Here is a 23,551-nt window from a genome sequence, read left to right as displayed (position 1 = left end):
TAGGTCTCCTTTCACGGAATTACAGAATAGCTGGGGTTGGAAGGGATCTCTGGATATCATCCAGTCCAAATCCCTACCAAGGCGGGGTCACCTGGAGCAGGGAGACTCCACAACCTCCATGGGCAACTGTTCCATTGCTCTGCCACCCTCAATGGAAAGAAGTTCTTCCTCATGTTGAGGTGAAACTTCTTGTGTTTTAGTTTATGGCCATTGCTCCTCATCCTGTTGCTGGGCACCACTGAACAGAGTCTGGCACCACCCTCTTGGCACCTGCCTTGGAGATATTTATGTGCATTAATGAGATCCCTTCGCAGTCTTTTCCAGACTAAACAGACTCAGCTCCTGCAGTCTTTCCCACATTAGTGAGATGCTCCAGACCCCTCATCATCTTTGTGGCCTGTCCTGACCCACAGCAACCTTCCAGTATCTGAAGGGGGCCTACAGGGAAGCCAGAGAAGGACTGCTCATCAGGAACTGTAGCAACAGGACAAGGAGTAATGGGTACAAACTGAAAGAGGGGAAATTTGGGTTAGATATTAGGAAGAAATTATTTACTGTGAGGGTGGCAAGGCACTGGTACAGGTTTAGATTAAATACTCACAAAATCACAGAATATTCTGGATTGGAAGGGACCCACAAGGATCATCAAGAACAACCCCATCCCTGGAAGTGTCCCAAGGCCAGGTTGGAACTGGCTTGGAGCAACCTGGGCCAGTGGAAGGCGTCCCTGCTCATGGCAGGGTGTGGGCCAGGATGATCTTTAAAGTCCATTCCAACTCCTTAACATTCTATGATTCTGTGCTGGCTGCTGCCTGTCCCACTGCTCAGGTCTCCTTTCTTGCTGATTAGGCTCGAAAGCACGCAAAGATCTCACACCAGGGACCGCCCCTATTTAAGATAATAAGGTAATTCTGACATTTCGTAGCGGCGGCGGTCCCGGAACCCCCGCGCGCTGCCGCGTTCCCGGCCGGACGCGGGGCCCGCCATGGCGGCGCCCACGCGGGTGTTCGCGTTCCGGGACGCGCGCTGGGCCCCGGACCCGGTGCTGGCTCCTAGCGCGGCCGTGCGGAGCCCTCAGCCTGTGCCGCTGGTCATTGACAACGGCTCCTTCCAGACGCGGGCGGGCTGGGGCTGCCCGGATCCCGCCGTGCCCGCCGAGCCGCTGCTGCGGTTCCGCTCGCTGGCGGCGCGGAGCCGCGGGGCCCGCGGCGGGGCCGGCGCCGAGACCCAGGTGGGCAACGACCTGGGCAGCCCCGAGCCCCTGCGGTGGCTGCTGCGCTCGCCCTTCGACCGCAACGTGCCCGTCCAGCTGGAGCTGCAGGAGCTGCTCCTGGACCACGTCTTCCAGCGCCTCGGCGTCTCCTCGCAGGTAACGCCGGGCCGGGGCTGGAGCCGCCCGGGAATCGTGGAGTGCTTTGGGTTGGAAGGGACCTTAAAGCTCATCTCGTTCCACCCCCTGCCACAGGCAGGGACACCTTCCACTAGACCAGGTTGCTCCAAGCCCCATCCAACCTGGCCTTGAACACTTCCAGGGATGAGGCAGCCACAGCTTTCTCTGGGCAACCTGTGCCAGGGCCTCCCCACCCTCACAGGCAAGAATTTTTTTTTCCTGATATTTAATCTAACCCTACTCTCTTTCAATTTGAAGCCATTTCCCCTTGCCATGTCACTCCAGGCTTCTGTAAATAGTCTTGCCTCATCTTTCCTCTAAGTTCCTTCAGGGCCAGCCCCGGGGAGGGGGGGTCTGGGTGAAGGGGGAGGTTCCACCTTAACATGGGGAAGAACTTCTTTACTGAGAGGTGACCGAGCACTGAACAAATTGACCAGAGAGGCTGTGGAGTTTTCCCCACTGGAAATATTCCAGAACCATCTGGACACAATCCTGTGCCATGTACTCTGGGATGACTCTGCTTGAGCAGGGAGGTTGGACCAGATAACCCACTGTGGTCCCTTCCAAGCTGAACCATTCTGGGATTCTGGGAGGTTCTGGTTGGTCCACAGTGGGAATTTGGAAGTCTAGAATTTCCTCTGGCTCTCCTGGGATATGTTGTCCCCCTCCTCACAGATAGTCACAGCCTGGGTAGTCAGTGAGGTGAACCTGGCTGGGCAAGGTGTGTCCCAGGGGGGTCTTCAAAGCTCTGCTATGCTGTTAATTCTTCATGGTTTTGTGTGGAAGCAGAAGGGGAGGATTCAGCTGCAGGGTGAAAGGCTTGGACTGCAGTGTCCTGTCAGATCATGTCTGAGAACTTGCATCCAGGATCAGCTTTTGAGAAGGACATAAACATTATTGGTGTTGTGTAGGGCTCTTATTAATAGTGCTTATTGACCACCTGTACTTCCAGCTACGTTGAGAGTTGATCCTCATGCAGTGGAGCCTTTTGCCTGCGTGACAACACAAGTATGAAAACTTTACCCAGTGTTAAACTAAACTTCCCGTGGTTTTCTCTCGCACTTCACCTTCTCATTGCATAGATTTTGGTTACTGGATTTTTAATAATTGTATATGCTTTTACAAGTCCATTCTCCTCCACCATTAGGAACTTATTCTTTGGTTGAATTAACATTAACATCTTTTTCCCCCTTAAGCACTAGATATAATTTAGCTTACGTGATTTTACGTGATTAATAGCCTGCACATGAAGTGCTTTCTCATGGCTGTTTTGAAGGAGTTCTTGCTGGTGGTTCAAAAGAAGAAGCAAGGATGACTGTGTTTTCCCTTCATACCTTTGGTATATTCTTTCCCTTGTCTCTTCCAGGGTTGTGTTGATCACCCAATTGTTCTGACAGAAGCAGTGTGCAACCCTCTGTATTCAAGGCAAATGATGTCTGAGCTCCTCTTCGAGTGCTATCAAGTGCCGAAAGTGTCCTATGGTGTGGACAGCCTGTACAGTTTTTACCACAATAGGAGGCAGAAGTGGCCCTGCAGTGGTTTGGTGATATCCTCAGGATATCAGTGTACACACATTTTGCCAGTCTTAGAAGGCAGGTGAGTTCTTGGTGTCTTAAGTGCAGCCTCTCTTTGTCAGGCATTGGCTTTTCAAGTGGTGCAACTATCCATTTTTCCAGCACTGAGTATTCCAGCTCTGCAGTATTAACTCCTACCAGGTTTTAATTTGTACTGGTGGCTTAAAACCAGGTCTGCAGATTTTACTAGGTTCTGTTGAATTTTGAATTGAAGAAGCAGTACTGTCTTTGTATTTTTAGTTGCTACTCATGCCAAAATTTGTACTTTGAAAAGTAGAAGGGGATATCTGCCCCAAGTGAAATCAGGCATTAAAAACATAGGTTTTAAAGCAGCTTTGGACAAAATAAAGTGCTCTGTGAGAGTTCTGCAGTTCTTGAGGCTTTTATCATTCTAGTTATTCAGCTACATTGCTCTACTTCTCTTTTTTCTTTTCTTCTTTTTTTTTTGAATCACTACTGCAGGCAATGGCTTCATTAGATCTGATAAATGCTTCATGTTTTCAAGGGTTACACCTGGCCAACTGTAAAATGTTGCAAAGGTTGAAGAACTACTTTTAGCTCCGCTAACCGTCACTTCCCTTGTTAAAACAGAATTATTTAATATTTGGGGTTTTTATTGAAGCAGAACTGAGCCTTTCAGGAAATATCTGCAGTAAACACAGCAGTGATTATGTTGTCTGAGAAAAGCAGGTGTGTTAGGGTCTGTGGTAACTGAATCTTGAAATATTTATCTATGAATATTCATCTGTCTACTTGTCCGTGTGAGGAATTAAGTAATACTGAAGTAAGCAGGAGCTGTGTTTTATGTGGATTTCTCCAGTCTGAGCTGTGTCTCTTTGCATTTTGAGGCTGGATGCCAAGAACTGCAAGCGCATCAACCTGGGGGGGTGCCAGGCTGCCGTGTACCTGCAGCGGCTCCTGCAGCTCAAATATCCCGGGCATTTCGCAGCCATCACGCTCAGCCGGATGGAGGAAATCCTGCACGAGCACAGCTACATTGCAGAGGACTACATAGAAGGTAAAATCAGAGTAACTTACTGCCAGATAGTGTTCATCCACCCTTAGTTTGTCGTCTGTATCCCTTGTTTTGGGATATCAAGTTGGCTGGGATTCTACCAGAAATATTCTACCGCTGTATTGCTATCTTTGTAGCTGTCTTTCTGGTAACCTGCCTCATGCTTAACAATGGTTTCAAATTTAAAATTAAGAAATAAAATTGAACTACGACCAAAAATAATCTGTATTAATTCAATTTTATCTGTGAATAAAAATTGGGATTGTTTCAGAGGACAATAATTTAAAATGAGCTTATTATTTACTTTATACTTCTAAACCCCCTTTAAATTGGTTAGGATTTCTACATCTAGCTGCATTTCTTATCGGCATTAAGGTTTCCAGAATTGCAGAGGACATTTGTCATGACTTTTTGTGAATTCCATAAGTTTTACAATTTTCACGGTAAGTGTCATCTGAAGAGAAGTGTGTTCTTAAATTTGTCACTTGTGAAGGAGCCTGCAGGAGTCCTTAAAAATGTGTGAGAGCTCCTCTTGGAAGGAGAAAAGAGACTTTAGTGTGCACTTCCACTTGTTAGTGCTTTGTGTTTCCTGGAGATCAGAGCATGAAGAAGCACCTGCGCTGAGTATGTGACCAGAGGGTAGTGCTCAGAGGGAGTAGCCAAGCATGGGGGAGCTGCCAAGAGGTGACAAAATTTTAGGCTGGACTGTTTCTGCCTTCTTTCATCACCTTTCATCCTCTGCATGGAGTGTGTGCAACATATGAATCATTGTCTTCAGCTGACAAAACAGTTATCTTGCTTTCAAAACACACAGAGCTCCAGAAGTGGCGGTGCCCAGAGTACTATGAGAACAATGTGCACAAGATGCAGCTCCCTTTCTCCAACAAGCTGCTGGGGAGCACTCTGACATCCGAGGAAAAGCAGGAGAAAAGGCAGCAGCAGTTGCGGCGGCTTCAGGAACTCAATGCACGTCGTCGAGAAGAGAAGCTGCAGCTTGACCAGGAGAGACTGGACAGGTTGCTGTATGTACAGGTAACCGAGGCAAAGTTTTCATCTGATATTTTGGGAGGAGGGCAGGCTGCCACTGGAGCTGTATCAGAAGGTCACGTGTCATTGCAAAGAACCTATGACTGTCCTGGGTGTTTTCTGATAGGAGCTTGCCAAGGTTACTTGTGAGATAACAGGGAGAGACTACTGATGCAGAGGGTGCTTTCAGGTTCTGAACAGCACTTTGGGAAATATTTTGAATGCTGCCAAAGTGTGTACATGGTGATATCTAGTAATGAAGGTAGAGTGTCTGTGCACGCACAGTTGACAGATAGTTGTGATTACCCTGTCTTGGTCATCACATCTCATCTGTCTGCAGGAACTTTTAGAAGATGGTCAGATGGATCAATTCCACAAAGCTTTGGTGGAGCTGAACATGGACTCTGCAGAAGAACTTCAGTCTTACATCAACAAATTGAGTGTGTCTGTTGAACAAACAAAGCAGAAAATCCTACAGTCAGAAGTCAATATTGAAGTAGATGTTGTGGACAGCAAGCCAGAGGTATGATGTTTTGACCAAGTTAATCCCTATCTTATCTCTGAGAGAATTAAATTTCTGTGCTTGAAAATGTGTCCCTTCAGACTTCTAGTGGTGAACTAAGCTTTTAACACGCTGCAAGTCACTGTCAAGTTGGCAACTGCTTCTCTCTTTTCAGAGAGAATATCCTGAGACAACTATCCTTAATTATTAGTAGCCTTCTATTAATGATATAGAAGAACCCATCAAGCTTTTTCTTAAAAACAGTATTTGTTTTCCTTTCTGTTCTTCCCTTTCAGGTGCAGAGAACTTTATGGTTAAACAACCAACCTTTTGCTTTCATACTGGCTTTTTTTGGTGCAATTAAGTAGTCTGTTCTGTTTTGTTTACTTAATGAAAGGTTAATTGCTGCACTTGGTTGTTGGAGCTGTCTTGAAGATGAGAAGCTTGTTTGTCTGCTTTGCCAGGCTAACACAGGCCTAGCACACAGCAGCTGTTTCTAAGAGGTGGTCTAAGGTGTTTGTGCATGTGCTTATAATTGCCTTTCAAGTCACATAAAACAGAGCTTTTTTAGTTATGGCAGCCTTTGCTCAGAAAAAAAGGCAGAGAGAAAAACAGAAAATTGAAGCATAGAGGAGAGATCCATATTTAGGTTGCCCAGAGAAGCTGTGGCTGCCCCATCCCTGGAAGTGTCCAGGGCCAGGTTGGATGGGGCTTGGAACAACCTGGGCTAGTGGAAGGTGTCCCTGCCCATCGCAGGGGGTGGAACGAGGTGAGCTTTGAGGTCTGTTCCAAACCAAACCATTTTGGGATTCTGTGATTATCAGTAGAGTTTGTGTAACAATCAAGATGATTGTGTTTGAGCAAAATTCAGGGAGATGATAGGCTTACCATTTTGGTAAAACATCCTTCTGCCTTCTATCAAGAGAAATTGTTCTAGAAAGAAGATAATTGAAAGACTATCAGTTTCTTGTAATTTTGCTCAGTGGTTATGCCTAAGTTCCAGCATGGATCTCACACTCCTCCTCTTTACTAGGTGTAACCACAGACCTTGGAATGAATCCACAAGTCTTTTTGTTTGGTCTTGCCTTGTGAGAGCACCTACAATTATCACCAAATCCATTTTTAGACAGGCCTCCTTCTGGCATGTAAAAGGAGTCTAAAAGCTAATTATGTTGTCCCAGGATCTGTGCCATGTCTCCAGCAGAATTCAGTGTTTCTTTCTGGTTTGTTTGTTGGTTTGTTTTTTTTTTAAGATGTAAAAAGAAATGGATTTAACAAAGCATAAGTGGTGGAGAGAACTTGAGGTGGCAGCATTTGTTTGTTGTAACAATGAACTCTGCTCGACTTCGGTTTGAGTAATTGCTTCTATTTAAGTGAATATAAAATAGATACTTAAGAATGTTTAAGGATCTAGTTTTAGCTCATCCTGCTCGATGAGCTTTCTAGTCGTTGCAGCAAATGTTTCAAGTTTAAAATAACCAAAATAAATATTTAGCAACAAATCCTAAAGGTAATATTGTAACACAAAAAATAAAGAAGATAATTAAGACGCTGTTGCAAGCTCACAACAGGAGTCCTGTAGGATTTGAGTGATGCTTTCATTAGGAAAGCGCTTCACATCTGTGTAAAATATAAAGGGGTTTTGGTGCATCCCATGAGCAAATGGTAGGTGGTTGAAACTGTCAGAAATTGTGTGGTGGCTTTGTAGCTAGCAAATATTTGTTTTCCAGTCCCACACAAACAAAACAGGGAATTTAATGGTAATTATAGTGCAGTTAGAGATGCTGGGAGAGCACCAAGTTTTCACCAGTATAAAAAGCTATTTTACCAGGTTTTAATATGTTATGTTTAGGACATGGCTGCCTGGGATCCTGGCAGACTAAGGCCTTGATTTTTGAGCTAGCATTGTGACAAATTTATTGGAAGTGTTTGATTTTTGTGCTTTCAGTGAATGTCTGTCCTAACTTCTACTTTCTGGGCATATTTGTTTTCAGGCAGGTTAAAAAGTTGAGATTTGAGGAAATTGGCCCTGAGTTTTCCAGATGTGACACGTGAATTACAGTCACATGTGTGCCCAGCACAGCTGACCTAACCTACCATAATACACCTTCTCTGTTTCCAGACTCCTGATTTGGATCCATTGGGCAGTGAACAGTCACTGGAGGATATGGAAAGTATTAATGAGTTTTGAACCTTTATTTGCTGAGGAACAGCCTGAAGTTGAGAAGCCTGTTGCTGCAGTACAGGTTTGATTTCTATGTCTATACCTCGTGCCAGAGGTTTCTGCATCCCAGTTGTCCAGCAGGTTTGCTAACATTTTTCCCAATGCAAACGTTGTTTGCCTGCTCTTGGAAGAGATTCTTAAACTACCTGAGCAGGACATTTAGAGAAGTCCTTGCAGTCTTAGCTGGCGGTTTAGACCGTGAATATACCCACTTGGTTCACTCTGCAGGCAATGTCTGTTGTAACAGTGCCATGTTATTAGGAAAAAAAAGTCCTGCTCAAGGTTTTTTTGTCTATGATCCATAACTGATATCTCATCCCAGTGGACACAGGTTCCAACTTGTGAGTTAGAGCCTTAGTGGCACAATGGAGAGTAAATTATAGGAAAAGTCCAGCTTCCTTGGTCTTCTGGAACCTTTTACATCATTCTCTTTCTCTATGAGAGCATTACCATCTGCTTTTGTACAGAATTGTTTGAAACTTTTCTTATTCTAGGAATATTACTGTTCTTTAACATAATTACCCACTACTTCTCAATCTCATCTTTTCAAAGCCCGTGTTTAATCTGGCAGAGTACCACCAGCTTTTCCTTGGCACTGAAAGAATCAGGGCTCCAGAGATTGTCTTCCAGCCCTCCCTAATAGGAGAAGATCAGGCTGGTATAGCAGAAACCATGCAATATGTCCTTGAGAGGTAAGTTTACAAACCTGCTTACTTCAGATATCAGCTTTCGAAATACTCCTTATTTAGCAATAATTTGAGAAAATGTGTTGGAATAGTTCTTTTTGGCGGGGTGGAGCATTGCAGAATAGAAATGTCTTCTGAAAGTTCTGAAAGTCACAGGTAACTCTGCTTGTCTTAAGTCAGTGGATCTATGGTACAAAAAAAACTACCTTCTTCCTGCACCCCACTGGATTGTCTTGCACAGATCCTGCTTTGGAGATCCCTGGTCCGACTTGTTACAGAGGGAAACAACAAACCCTTGTAAATATCCATCCCATGCAACAGTGAGCTGACAGTCTCTGGTTTTGGGAGACCAAAATCAGGGGTAACATTTTAAAGTTATGATATGCGCACACTTGCTGGACATTTCCAGACAAATGAGCACTGGCAAGATTTCGCCCCTGAACTGTATGAACACGGGAGATTGCATTTTCTGAAAGGTAAGAACTCCAGCCCTAGAAAGAAGGTAGAAATTCTGTTGTTGATTTATGGAGTACAGTCCACTGAGTGCTTTCAGGGTTTTCTTCTGCCACCCCTTGAATTTCCAGAAAACAAACAGAGTTTTTCATGCTAGGAAAATGAAGGAAGTTACTCTGTGAATCCTGAGGCAAGGTATTAGTACTCCTCAGAGCTGTTACAGTTCACAGGGGAGATGTCCTTGAGAAAGGCTGAAGTTGTTTTTGTTCCTCGCAGGTACTCAAAGGAGCAACAAGCTGTTCTTGTCCAGAATGTTTTTCTCACTGGTGGAAATATGATGTACCCTGGACTGAAAGCCAGAGTCCAGAAGGAACTCCTGGAAATGAGGCCGTTCCAGTCATCTTTTCAGGTGTGTGTGTTGACATAATGTTTGTGTGATCAGCCTGTTCATTTGGGTTCAGAAGTCATTGGGGTTGGGTGAGGTGCAGAGCAGGTGTCCTTAGAGCATGGGAATGGAGTGTTTTATGACAAGACACTGCAGACAGCTGTTTTGACCTGAGAAGATGCAGGTTAAGCAAAGATACAGTTGCTCTTTCTGAAGTCAGTAGAAAGAGTAGGGAAGATGCCTTGGAACAGGAAAATCTGCTTCTGCTAAAGGACCAAGCACACAGAAGCATGTTTGGCTGGAAGTTTTCAGATTGATTTCTTAGGAATTGATTCCAAGGTGAAAATGCACTTCAAACCCTTTCCTAACTTCCTGTTCTTCCCCAGAGACACTGAGTAATCAGCTCAGACTTCTGAAGCTCAGTGGTTTGTCTTTACCACTGCAGTCAGGGTAAAAAGGGCTTTGTCTCTGCAATCAGGGTGAAAAGGCCTTTCTCTCCTGTGCTGAATTGACATTGCTGTTCTATTTTCCTTCCATCAGGTTCACCTTGCTTCCAGCCCTGTTTTGGATGCCTGGTATGGGGCTAGGGACTGGGCAGTGGAATACATGAACCGTGAGGAAGGCTGGATAACCAAGAAGGACTATGAAGAAAAAGGGGGAGAATACCTCAAGGAACACTGTGCTTCCAATGTCTATGTCCCCATTCGCCTTCCCAAGCAGGCCCCACGGGCAGCAGAGGTGGCGGCGCCCAGCAGAACACTGGCCTCGGGCACAGGGGAGCAGGGATAGCCCTGTCCTTGGCACTGACCAGGTGTGCAGGAGGGCACACCTCGTCCGTGGTGCTCGGGAGCACTGGGACTCCATCCAGGCCCTTGGAGGAGGAGGAGGACAGGCCATGCTGGCTGTCACTTGGCATGGTTGGAGTGCTCGCAGAGCGCTCGGTGCTGCTCACACACAGCAGCACAGAGAGAGGAGACACCATCTACAGTCTCGTAGTAAGACTCAGCGGGTTTTGAGAGTGTATGTTTTACAGTTTTTTAAAATGTTATTAAATGTCCTGGTTTTGTACTGGTTTTATTTCTTGATCCCGCAGCGGGGCTGTATGGACCAAGGCAGCCCAGCAGGGGTCCCCCTCGCTCATTGCAGCGATCCTCTGTCGGGACATGTCGGGCAGGACCGAGGGGCTGAGCTTGGCCTTCTCTGCTGCTCTATGGCCTGTTCGATCTCCTTCGTGCTACAGGCGTTCTGCTAAAGCACCACCCAGTAGGTGGCTTCATTGATGTCAGTGATGATATCGATGACTTGGTTGAAACTGGAGAACTGGTCACATAAAGACACAACCTTCCATAAAGCACAGTCCAGAGGGACTGCCAGGTCTTGTGCAGCCCTGGAGTGGTTTTACAGCAGTAGTGCTGAGCAGGGCAGCTCTTTGATGGGACTGTTTGATCAAAAGTTGATTTAGCAATAAAGCAGACTTTTTGATTTACCACTAATTTATGTGTTTCAGCGATTTGACTCTTTAGAGGCTACAGCATTGGCTGTACCTTGCTTACAAACGCAGGTTTGCAGCCAGACCCCTGTCCTGGTGTACAGTGTATTCCAGCTTAAATTTGACTGAGGATTAAGTTGTTGCACTGAACAACTTGCAGTTGCATTCCCAAAAGAATAGTCAAGACTTAATGTTGAACTGAAACCCAAGGAGACTCCATCCCTTTGGCAAAAGCTGGAAAAGGTAAGACTATAGGGAAAATACCCAGATCGTATCACTGGTATAAAAAGGTGTAGAGGTGGTGATTTACTGTCCTTAAGGGCCGCAGAGCATCAAGATAAGTTGTCACCTGGCAGATTCAAAGCAAAGGACATCAGGTGCTTGTCGATGCTGAAGTTGTTGCCACAGGGTGCAATATGCACATTGTTGAATTCCAGAAGTATTACCCAGAAGTCTGTGGTCAAACACTGAGGTCTCACCTGTGCATTGAGGTCCTGCAGTGCGTGTTCTTCAAGAGAGCATGTGAGGGAGGGGTTGTTGCAGACCTGCTCTCGTACACAGCTCCTGTGGCACCCAGCACTGGTCACTCAGGTGGGACACAGGTCTTGGTGGGCCTCTGGCCTTTTCCTAACAGGCTGTTGGGCAGGAGAGGAGGGCAGGGTAGCTCTGTGCCTCCAGGTGACCTCAGGTTTGGACTATTAATCCTATCCCTGGCTGCCTGGAGGCACTTTTCAGGACCATTAAGGGAATTCTGTGGGTTGTAAAGAATGTGGAAAAACCGTGCTGTGCTGAAACAGGGCAAAGTTACACCCAACGTGTCTTTTCGGATCTCAGTTTCAGTGACCTGGAGTGGAGTAAATGATGTCCCATTGCTATTTGACCCCTTTCTGACACATCTTTAGCTACTTTAGGCAGAGTGGCTAGTCAGGTATGGAAATCTCTTCTGATACTTGGTGTTGGCTACCAAATAGATAAGTGTCTTGTGCATAAAACTGTTACAGGGTGAAAGCCTGAAAGGGCATCCGTAGTGGATGATTATGTGACTTCTAAATGTTTGGCTAAATTGAGCCAGACATTTCTCTTGCATTAATTCAAAGTGGAGCTGTTTAATTCTGTACAGAGATGCCAGAGCAGCTGCTTAAACAGATTTAAGGAAGGATAATTTTATGATCTCCCGAATATTAGCTGTTAATTTTTTACTTTATCTCCACAATCGCTGAAGAAAGTAATGAAGTTGGACGACATGATCATGGTCACAGGCTGTTCTGAGTGTGCTAGTGGGCATTCAGTTGCTTGGGGTAACATCATGAAAAGTGTGAACATTGCAGAATGGGATTAATTTTACCCATTTAAGTTCAGTTCCCTGGTAATGATTTGACTGTGGTACTACATGAGCATTGGTGCTGGCACGATTCAAGTGGAAGGAGTGTGTGGTACTGATTGCAGGAGGACACAAAGGTGTTATTTTTTATGATATTGGTGGAGTTCTTCTGGAGCTTCATCACTGTGACACTTGTGGTAAGGTTTTCTCATACCCATGTGCAGAAGAATTTGTTCAACTAACTGGCACAGGGCTCTCCAAAACTGAAAGGGTTTGGACTGTGTCTTCTGTGCATTGGCTTCTGCCACCTGAGAGGGGAGCAGGGAATAGGCACCTGCTCGGCTCCTTTTTAATGGGACTTCTGGTTGTGTGAGGAGGACTAGGAGGAAAAATAATGCTTCTGTGGACAGGAAACTTGAAGTGATGCTGTGAGGGCCTTTGCCAAGTGATTGTAGGGCTGCTGTTGAGTGAGCTGCTGTGCCAGCAGCCGTGGAATCTGTGCTGTGTTTATCCTGGTAGGTGTCCCACAAGCTGACCAAGTGCAATTGCCAGTCCTGAGATGGTCAAGTGGTTCCCATTTGGTCCTCAGTATATTAAGTTCAAAACAACTGTAGCCATATTATACAATTCACTTATCACCTAATTCAGGTTGAAGAATACAAAAAGTACAAGTTGCAATTTAACAGGAGTGGTGAGTTTGGTCTATTTAAAAGAGAGCTCAAACTGGGTCCCACCTTTCACAGGGTCCCTAAGACCTGCTCTGGGTGGAAACACGACGTCAGTGAGGAGCCCAGGAGACTAAACATCCATCACGTGTTCCACGTCCCAGATTTCTGTTTGAGCTGCTGACAAGCCTTGCTTTTAGGCTTCAAGGCTTCTTATGTTTCCTGTGCCACAGTAACTTCAAACACGAGCCGTTCTTTGCTAAATCTCTGCTAGGACACCAAGATTAGAACTCTCTGCTCCAGTTATTAATCTCTGAAATACTTAATGTGATGTAAGACAGCATTTCAGAAAAAAGAGAAGATGCTCATGAACTGTCACTTAAAATTTAGGATTATCCCTCTGGAGACAGCCTGCAATGATCCTCTAGCAGCCAGTCATAAACCACAAGTTTTGAAGCCTGTGTGGGATGAGCAGGGGAGGGGAGAATGCTGTAATGGATTTAACATTATCCCCAGAGTCATATGGTGGGACTTCCACCCCAGTTGGGTACGTCAGGCACAGAGCAGCTGTGCTGATTCCCAGTGCTCACTCCCACTGCTTTGTGCAGAGAGCGAGCTGGTCCCTGAGCAGCAGCTTCAACAAAACTGAGTTTTAAATGGCTCAAACCCTGAGCATGATTTGCCAAGAGTTCTTCAGGCTCCTTTCACTTCCTGTCCTGTACAAGCATGAGAGGCTGGGGACTGGCTGCCTTGTCTGAGCTTGCTTGGAAGAAAGTTCAGTCTGTGCAAACAATTTTTGGGTAGTCTTATCTTTCCACTAAGGGTTTTAATGCAGAGATTGTGTTCTTCGGGGCATTGTTGCCCTCTTCAAAGGAGAATAGTAATAGATAAAACTGATCTGCCTCACTGATACTTGTTTCTGCATTTGAACAGCAACCCAACTGCATCCAGGTAAGAAACAGTTCTGTTGGTCTGCTCTTCCTGCTCTGCTTTGGGGGCTTCACAGGGCTCCTTCACACAATTTTACAAATAACTCAGGTGATGCTAGAATGATCAGAAGTCCCCTGGGGCACACAGGCCCCTTCTCCTTGGGAGTGACCTCCCTGTCATCCCTCTCACATTGAGCACCAGCAGCCTTCCAGCATTTCATCTGCTGCACTTAGATAAATCCACCTGATCCAGAAGCCATCAGCTAATACACTGCCAGTGCTCCAGAGGCAAAATGCCCTAAGAAGGTCCCAGACTCTTTTCCTGGACATATCCACAATGACATGTCCCTGGGGTTGCACTGTGTGCACCAGGAGGGCTGTCACAGGGTCGATGCCAGCTGCCAGTGCTGGGTTTGACCTGTTAGAGAGCTTCTTGCATAACATCTTGCATAGCTTGTCTGGTTTTAGGAAAAGCACCTTTGATTTCTAAATGTGGCAGGGTTGGGGGGGTTTTTGTCACCTTTGAACTTAGTTTCGTGTCCCTTGGCTTAAGCATGTACATTGCCATGATGGCATTGCTGGCTGGCATTGCTTCTCCGCTCTGGGAAATACATTTCATATCCTCGTTCTCAGATCAGTTTATTTTTCCCACTCTACAGCTTGACTAAAATATACCCCACTCCTCTCACCCCAGATTCCTACCACATACCTGGCATTCTTTCATCCTTAATGAGATGAAGGAGTGGGGGATTTCACGCCCCTGGAATTTTAGAGGAATACTAAGTGGATTTCTCATGAAAAGCCCCATTTAGGTTACGAATCTCCCCTAAAGACAGTCCATGCATGGTAAACCTTGCTTTTGCTGGTAATGGTGAATGGAGATTTAATTCCTTATTCAATAGCTACTTTCTCCTTGGGCCTTATTGTAATTATTGCCATTGATGGAGTCTGTGTTGGAACAAGTTCCTGGTGGAGTGGATGATGCAGAGGAGATTTGCAGCCTTGCAGAGGTAGATGGGGACACCAGTGGGCTGTTGGCACCATTGCTGTCATGTGGCCAAACTCTTCATATAGACAAGACAACATAAAGGTGATTAAGTGAGAATAGTTTTCATCCAGACCCAGTCATTAATTTCCCTTAATAAACATAAAGCTGTATTGGATCAAAGGTTCCTCCAGCCTGGTTCTGGAAGTGACCTCCAGGAGTTGTTGAGGGAGGAGTATAAGAATAGGAGCAGTGAGAAATGTGTGTTAAACAGGGAGAGGATGGTAAATAGTTCCAGCTGGTTAGTGCTACATAGCCAGGGAAGCATGGAAACGCAATGCTCCTGGAGTTGTTACATGGGACCCATCACAGGACTCTGCCCTCTTACATGTGTTGAAAGGACAGGTTAAGGTATCTGCAAGGACAAGGATTTTGGAGTAGCAACACTTCACTGGATTGTGAACATCTCTTTGGAGGAGCTGTGCTGGGCTGTGGATGTTCCTGAGCCTGCAGCAAAGCAGCTGTGATAGCCCCAGGCTGTGCTCCAGCGGGGAAGGGCTGGGACAGGACACAGCGAGCCTGTCTCTGCCTGCTGCTTCGGGAGAGGGGCTTTGCTGCAGCTCCATGGGGCAGACACAGCAGCTGCAGGAGACCTGGGTCCTGTTGTGTGGGGCTCTGGATTGCTTTCATCCAGCTCTGCAGTGGCAGAGGGTCACAGGCTGTCTTTGCTGCTGGGGAAACAATGGAGAGGAAGGCTTTGATTCCAGCAGCGATGGACACCCTCCTGCTCCAGGGTGGTGCCGATGGAAGGAACTGGGGGCTCGGTTATTTGCTTTTATCCTTTGTTAACCACTGGTAGCTTCTTGTTGTGGGAACTGCTGTGACTTCTTCTTAGGTTTTATTTATGCTCTTAGGCTGACATTTGCAGGAGGTCTTTGATATTCAGCCCCAGGAGTGTCCCCTGGCCTGGCAATGGGAAAGGTTGAGCCAGGGCTGCCCGCAGGCACATCCAGCCAGGGAAGGAGGGCTGGTGTCCTGCTGTGGTGGCAGGAGTGGGGGGAGTGGGGGAGACAAATTAGTCACATGCTATTCTGGGCTGTTCCCAAGCTGATGATTTGTGCCTGGCATCTGCCCTCCTTGGCCACAGTAGTGTCCCAGGTCAGCAGCAAACGTGGCTGATCTCAGCCGGTGGGGTGGCAGAGGGTGGGGAAGATCCAAAGAATTGGGCATTTACAGGAATTTGTCGTGTTTTTCTAGGGAGAGAAAAACTAGGACAATACAGAGCTTTTGTACTGGGTTCAGGCTGCAGATTCATGCCTGGAAGAGCTGGGAGATATCCAACAGGTGTGATCTAGGGGAGCTTTGCTCAGGTCTCCTCTCCACAGCACCCTGGGGCTGCACTGGCTGCTGAATTGGGGCTGGAAGGGATGATTCCCCAGCTCCTGTGGGCTTGACTTCCCACTGTGCTGTAAAACTTACACATCTATACCTTTTGCCATAGTTCTTGTTCACAGGAGGCTGTTTCTGCCCCTCACTGCCCAGATCCATTTGTCTGGGTATGGAATGAAAACAACTTTTATAATGATATAAAAATGGAGGGAATAATTTATATGTGTACTACCCCCTGAGCCCAGTCTCTTGAATGCATTTAAGAAATCTCAATGAATATTGTTTTTCAGAACACAACAGATCCCCCAGGCAGCAAAGATGACAATTCCCTGGAGCCATAAACCCCTTGAGCATGTTAACCCAACTCAAAATGCACTTTATAACTTTATATCACCTTCAACCCACTCAGCTGTTTTACATGCTGGGATTTTAAACAGGCAGAAGCACTTGTGCTGTATGTCTTACAGAGAGCCTGGAAATCTTTAATTGTAGATTTAGGAGCTTGGATGGCAGTTTTATAAACAGTGTCAGCAACAAATGATTTTATGAGGTATCAGAGTGCACTCTCAGAATCTGGGAAGCCAGGCTCAGAGAGGGGTGTTATCTCAAGCTCTGGGCTTTATGTGAAAGGCTTAAGTAGATGGTCACTGTTTCAAGAAGGACTTTAACTTTCAAGTGCTCTCCAATAACCGTTTGGCAGCAGGGATTAAGCTACAGAACCACATGGGAAGTGGAACTGGTTCAGGTGGGAATGTCCTGATTCTGCAAGAAGTGGATTGGATATCAAGAAAACAACATAAAAAAATTAACCCCCAGGCCCCACTGTTTTTTTGTGATTTTTGAACCCAAAAATAGCCATTTGGTACTTCTGACAGAAGGAACCTCATTCCGAGCAGCCATAACTGACCGTTTCCTATTTTTTTCCTTCTGGGCGGGTGGTTCAGCAGCTCTGGCTCCTGAATTGAAGGAAATGTTTTCCTGAAATGCAGACAGAAATGCTCTTGGGTTTTCTGGCTCAGGAAATCAGCCCTCAAGTCTGAGGCTGACTTCTTTGGAGATACAGACACCAGCAGTCCCCACCAGGCTGGTAGAAATCCAGCGAGTCAAGTCCTGCCAGAAGTGGCAAATTCTGTTGCTCCAGCTTTGCAGACTTCATGTCCTTGGCATATATTTCTTTCACAGGCTTTGTCAGAAGATGACCAACTTGGCTGCCCCTTCCTTTCTAAAAAAGGCACCATGGCTTAAATCTAGGCAAAAAAGTAACTAGTATTTTATATTATTATAAATATATTTCTTATTTAGCCATCCTAAGAAGCTCTTTAAAATGAAAGCAAAAGTATGTTTATTTTGAAAGTGATTTGTTCCTTCATGTTTCTACTTGAAAATAGAAAGGTTGTACCTCCCTCATTGTGGTTATATCACATCCTGAGATGTATGATTTAAACATTTTGAACTTAAGTGCAAACCTTTAATGCCATAATTTCCTAGTACTACTGCCACGACTGTTTAGACATAAAAGCCATTTGATTATAGTTTTATGTTAAGTGACGAGCCATAATTAATATGATCATGTTTAATTTCTTCCTTAGTGAAAATAACGATAGAATAATTTCTCCAGAGAAAAGAGAGTTTCCTCGAATTACTAAATGGAAAGTTTTTTTAAATAATTTAGCTCTTGGAAAGAAGTTTAAGGCATTAGATGGGATCGATGCAGGATATAAAATGCAAAATGCCTTGCTTGAGATGTGGAGAGAAAATCCTAGGGAGCTTCATTTCATGCCTGCAGCATCCCCCTTCCCTGGTAGTGTAGTTTAATTCCAACCAGCATCTTAGCCCCATGTGGAGCCACTTGCTCACTCCCCTAGTGTGATGGCTGAGAGAAAAGTGAGGAAACTTGTGGTTGAGATAAAGACAGTTCATAGGGAAAGCAAAAGCCATGCATATGAGTAAAGGAAAACAAGGAATTAATTCCCAACTTCCCATGTTCAGGCAGGTGCTCAGTCATCCCCAGAACAGCAGAGCTCCATCACATGTAACAGTGACTTGGGAAGAAGAAAAATGGCATCACTCCAATATGGTGCTGACCATGATGCCATATGTTCTGGGATATTCCTGGGGTCAGTTGGGATCAGCTGTCCCACCTGTGTCCCTTCCCCACCGCCTGCTGACTGATGGGGTGGGGTGTGGAATGGAAAAGTCCTTGACACAGTGCAAGTCCTATTTAGCAGTAACTAAAGCACCTCTCTGTTATCAGCACTGTTTCCAACACAAATCAAAAACAGGCTGTGAAGAAAACTGAAGAAAATTATCACGGCCCAAACCCGGCTGCAGATAAGGTGCAGGTAGAGCAGTGGGATTTTCCTGAGTTGTCCCTTTTCCTCTCAGCAACATTTCATGGAAAACAGAATGAAAAGCCTTTGGTTGTCAGAGCTCTCCAGAAGACATGCTCTGTTTCTCACTACTCTCCCATTTTTGCCTAAACTACGTTCCCCAGCCATTTTGGGAAGCAGAAAGTGTGTAGAGAAGTAGCAATGACCCTCCTGTCATGCCCAGACCCTTGGTGACTCTTTTCAGAGAGGCTCATAACTGGTGCACATGCACCAGTTCAGCAAAGGCTTTTGAAACCTGGGAGCCTGACCACGTGGAGGCATTTTAGACTGAAAGAGGTAGACTTAGATTAGATATAAGAAAGAAATTCTTCCCTGATCAGGTGGGTGAGGCAGTAGAACAAGTTGCCCAGAGAAGCTGTGGCTGTCCAATCCCTGGAAGTGTTCAAGACCAGTTGGATGGGGCTTTGAGCAACCTGATCTGGGGGAAGGTGTCCTTACCCATGGCAGGCCAGTAGAACTGGATGATCTTTAAGGTCCCTTCCAACATGAACCATTCCATGTTTCTGTGATTTTCACCCACCCCTACATTCCTGCGCATCAGTGTCAAGGACACCGGTGTGGGGGATGCTCTGGAAAGGTTCTCTGGTGTATCTTTATAATTTGCACTTGTACAAAGTAGGGTGACCGTCCCTGCCAGCCCCTCCCTGAGTGAAGCACCCCATGCAGCTGGCACTGCTGTCCCTGCAACACCCTGGTGAATCCCACAGGGTTCACAATCCCAGCGATGACACCTCATCCCTTTATCTTCCTTACAGCTCATTTTCTGCTATCAAGTCCTCGAGCCTGGGAGCATTTATCTTCTCCTGGTGGAAATCCAGCACTAATGACTTCAGCAGGAGCAGTTACACAGCTGGAATGTGTTTTATCCATACCCTGACACGATGTGCCGTAGCCTTGTTCGCACATTGCTGGTTTGCTTCTGAGCTCTGAGCCACTACCCCAAATTTTTGGTGCAACATCAATACATTTATACTTTTTCAGTGTAGCTGCACACTGACACCCACGTGTCCATCTCTCAGGAGGAAAAGGCCACTAGTACACTTGTGTTTCACTTTTAGGAGAATGCAGTCGAGTGCCATCGAGGGTGTTGAAACAGCTTGTGCTCAAGAATATGACCTTCAAATTATTTGCTTAAACTTCTGAATGTAGAGAGAGGAGAGCATATGTCAAGCTCTCTTTTTCTACAGGGCTGAGAGAAGAAAGAAGTGCTTATTTCTGCCTGCAGTTTCTCCCTGAGCCTTCCCCAGGAGTACTTTGGTGTTAAGTATCTGCTCCCCCCAGATCTCTGCTGACATTATTAGCAATAATGGTCAATGGGGTGTGTGGGGAAGGGAGGAAGAGTGATGAACAGACGTGTCAATTTTAACAGTAGCAGGACAAAAGAGAATTAATGTTTGCTGAGCAGAAAGATTAAGACCCTAGCAGGGAAGGGAGGGGAAGGAAAGCCTGCAAGCCTTCAAAGAAAGAACTGTAGAAAATATTTAATGCTGCTTTTTCAGGGCTGCCAAACAAGCAAAACACATTTTCATCTGCTGGCTCAGATTTGACTTTTGATTCACTGTTACATAATGTGTTCTGCAGCACAGGTTTTAGGCAGGGTCTGAAGGTAAAAGGATCCAGGGGCCATTGTATTGTCAGGGAGAGGAATGTGGTTTTGTGACAGAGGTGGGAATTTGCAGCAGGTCAGGTCTGAGCTGCTGAGGGATTAGGTCGGTATCAGCTCTCAATGCTGCCTTAAGGCAAATTGAATTTTTTACAGAAGAGTGAAAGATTAAGAAAGGAAAAGAAAAAACAACCCTACAACTTAACTAATCACCTACCACTAAATAAGACAGCATGAACTATTCACCACCTCCACTTTGCTTGACACATTACTGCAGTAATTACATTTGGTTGGAGCATTTCTAATCCTTGCAGAATAAAAGGGATTCTGCCCAGCTGTGCCTGTGCTGGGTGAGTGGGTTTGAGTGCTTGGTGGTGGGCTCAGTGTGTGGGTGGGGGGTGAGTAGGCAGGAGATGAGCTCAGGAGGATGGGGATAATGAGTGTGGAGAATGTCCAGCTGGGAATCAGCTTTATCTCACAGGGGTTTTATTCTCAGCTGTGTGATTTCAGAAATTCTGTGTCTCTTGGCTTGCATTTGCTGATGGCTGCTATTAGATGGGTGGGAAACAGGTACTGGTTCTCTGTGACTTATTGGTTTTATTTCTGTACTGGAGTAATGTTGGTGACATCCCATCCCAGGTTCTCCCAAGGAGTGCTCTAACTCCTGTTAGACCCCTGGCTCAAATCCCTGCTTGGCTAAAGCTTTGTAGGATGGGTGGCTGCTGAAGGTGGGATTGTAATGGGGCTTTTGCAGGGCAGGAGTCTCTGGCAGAGCTCCTTGCAGAACCCCTGCAGTGGTCACAGACTCCCTCTGCTTTGCTTGAAGGAGGTTCACTCTAGATAGAGGAGATGTTTTCACACAGTAAACAGTAAAGAAAGCTGCAGGTACATCTAAGCCACAGTTATCCTAACTCTTGAACTGAGAGGAGGCTCTCAGACAACGTTTCCTACTGTACCTCCTCAGAGAAAAGCTCCGAAGAGAAGAAGCAAAGGGAAGCGTCTCATCACCATTTGCCGGTGTCAGAACTGACAGTTTCCCTCTCTCTCAGCTGGCTGAAAACATGTAGCATGCAGTCCCCTGTGTAATTATTTGCTTCTCCTGCTCCTGGAGCTGTTGACCCTCACTCTCAGAACCTTTGCGTGCCATAGTTGCACCTGGCCAGGCTGAGCCCTGGGGGTGACTAAGGGAAGGAAGAGGAAAAGCCAGAGAGCTGCTGTAGCTTTGCTTTCTCCTCTTGCTATGACAGGTCTGTCACAGTGTGGACAACAGCCTGGTGGCCCTGTAGAGAGTTAAAATCTCTACCGAAACAACTTTGGCAATGCTGCTGAGTGCACTGATGAAACCAGTGCCTGTTTCTCACAGGCTTGGTGCCAGGAGTCAGGGACCTGTCTCTAGCGGTGCTGTGGGTATGCTCAGGCTTGGGCTGAAGTGGAGTATTCAGGTTGAACAAGTTTAACCAGGTCTGCCAAGACCTGAGCCCTTTCCTTTATGGTCCTGCCAGGTTTGCTGGGGACTCGCTGAGCCACAGCCTGGTAGTGGCTGTGCTGGCCACTGCTGCTGAAGGGAAGGGACTGTCACCTTGCATGGATATCTGGGAAAGGGGGATGCTGTACAGGACAACAACTAAGAGTTATTTTTCTGTTAGTGATGCCCTGTGTGGGTTGTTTGCACTGATGTGATGTCTGATCATGGGTGTTTTTGGTGACACATTTGATGGCTGCCTTGGTACACTGTGGAAGGCATCAGCTGGCTGGATTTTAAGGAGGTGAATGATTCCCTCAGTGGAGAAGAGGTGGAGGAGTGTTGGCTGAGTCCTTGAGGGGTTAATGCTGCTGAGGGTTTGTTGTGTTGTGTGCTAGAGCCTTGGAACCCAAACAGGTTATTTTGGGTTATTTTTAAATTTGCAGCAAATGGAGGTGTCCAGTAGCACTGGTTGAGATGCTCAGAAGAAAAAGGAGGTTGTGACCCAGGGCAGGACTAGGGTACCAGCCAGGTACACACCTCCCATGTGCCTCCATCTGGGATTTCTGGCTGCTCCTGCAGTCCCTCTGGGCAGGGACAGGGCTCATGCCTGTCCAGAGTTAACTTAAGAGCTCTTGGTTATCTCAAAATTGAGTCTCTCCCGGGCCATGAGAGCCAAAGGAATGACATGGGCTTTTCCCTTCCAATGCTGCTCTGTGCCTGTGTCGAGCAGAGACAGCAAAAGCATCAGCTTTCCAGTAATAAGGAATTTGTAGCAACCCATTAATTCCATTAATTCTTGTCTAAGAAGTGAAATGAGCTTCCTGCATGAATTAGTAAAAAAGAAGCAGGAGAGGATTTTTCTACATCCCTCTCTATGCGTTTGAGATTGACAATAGTGCACCTCAACCCTGCAGTCCTTATGATCCCAGGGGAGCACTGCAACACCTCGTCCTTAAGCTGGGATTTGTAAGGGGGCTCCCAGGGTTTTGCCCATGGACTGGGGCATGATGCTGCCAAAGCCTGGCTTCCAAAGTGGGCCTCAACATCTGTGTGTTCATGAGTGCTGCAAAGAGTGACTTTTTAAAAAAAGAAGTTAAACCTGAAACATCAATTACCCTCTGAGTATATGTATGTTTATATATATATATATATATATATATATATATATATATATATATATATATATATATATATATATATATACATATATATATATACACATACCTCGCTGAGGACTTAAAACTTCTCACATCTGGGAAAAGGCAAGATTTTGTCCCTCGCTCTGCAGAATTGGTAATTCAGGCATTATGAGGCCATTTGTAAGTGATCACTCTGATAACAGGACGTGGCTTCTGTTGATATCTGTGGGAGCAGACTTAAACCAACATTCATTGCTTTTGGAAACCTTTCTTTTTTCCAACTGTATTTCAGATCTAGATTTTTTTCCATGGTTCCATGATCAGGGGTAGGAATATCTCCTTGATACAAGGTACTGAGATTTTAACACCAATCTTCTTGCTGTAGTCCAGGTATCACAAGTATTTCTTGGAGTGTGATTTAAGGCACAGCCAAGAAAATAATTTTTACTGCTAATACTCACTGCAGCTGTGAGACTTAATAGATATAAATCTGTATTCTGGGTGACTTCACTGATTCCTCCCCTCCATATGCCTCTAAAACATCATTACTAAGAAAATTTAAGACTTTACCAGAGAAGCTTAGCTATAGCATTTTGCATTATATGTTATGCAGTGTCCTGAAGTCCTGAGTAGGGGCTTCTAAGGAAGGGATGGGTAGTTTAATCCCAGATCTGAAGGCTGTGGTGGCTGTTTTGAGAGTCTTCATCCCAAGCTGGCAAACCTGGATGCAGACATCTGTTAGCACAAGACAGACCAGAAGTCTCCCACTTTAACCACTGCCAGTGTCCCTTGGGAGTAGCTTAGCATGGATGCCAAAGCATCTTTCAAACTGAGGAACAGCTTGACCATGCTCCAGCCTGTTGTGAGACAACCACCCCAAATTCTTCCTAAACTCCAATCCAGGGTTGTATTTCTCTTATG

General features: G+C 45.8%; 1 protein-coding gene across 1 annotated transcript; it reads left to right on the top strand.

Moving 5' to 3' along the window:
• Positions 1–961: 961 nt before the first annotated feature.
• Positions 962–10,748, top strand: ACTR5 (actin related protein 5). Its single transcript, XM_032705172.1, is given in 10 exon segments — positions 962–1,369; positions 2,757–2,986; positions 3,813–3,982; positions 4,794–5,011; positions 5,346–5,528; positions 7,630–7,692; positions 7,694–7,753; positions 8,284–8,423; positions 9,147–9,279; positions 9,796–10,748. Coding segments are annotated over 10 exon segments (1,830 nt in total). The 5' UTR covers positions 962–985; the 3' UTR covers positions 10,045–10,748.
• Positions 10,749–23,551: the final 12,803 nt, after the last annotated feature.

This window comes from Chiroxiphia lanceolata, chromosome 17, assembly GCF_009829145.1.
Source record: "Chiroxiphia lanceolata isolate bChiLan1 chromosome 17, bChiLan1.pri, whole genome shotgun sequence".
NCBI classification, from domain to species: Eukaryota; Metazoa; Chordata; class Aves; order Passeriformes; family Pipridae; genus Chiroxiphia; species Chiroxiphia lanceolata.
This window is presented reverse-complemented; position numbering and strand designations above follow the sequence as displayed.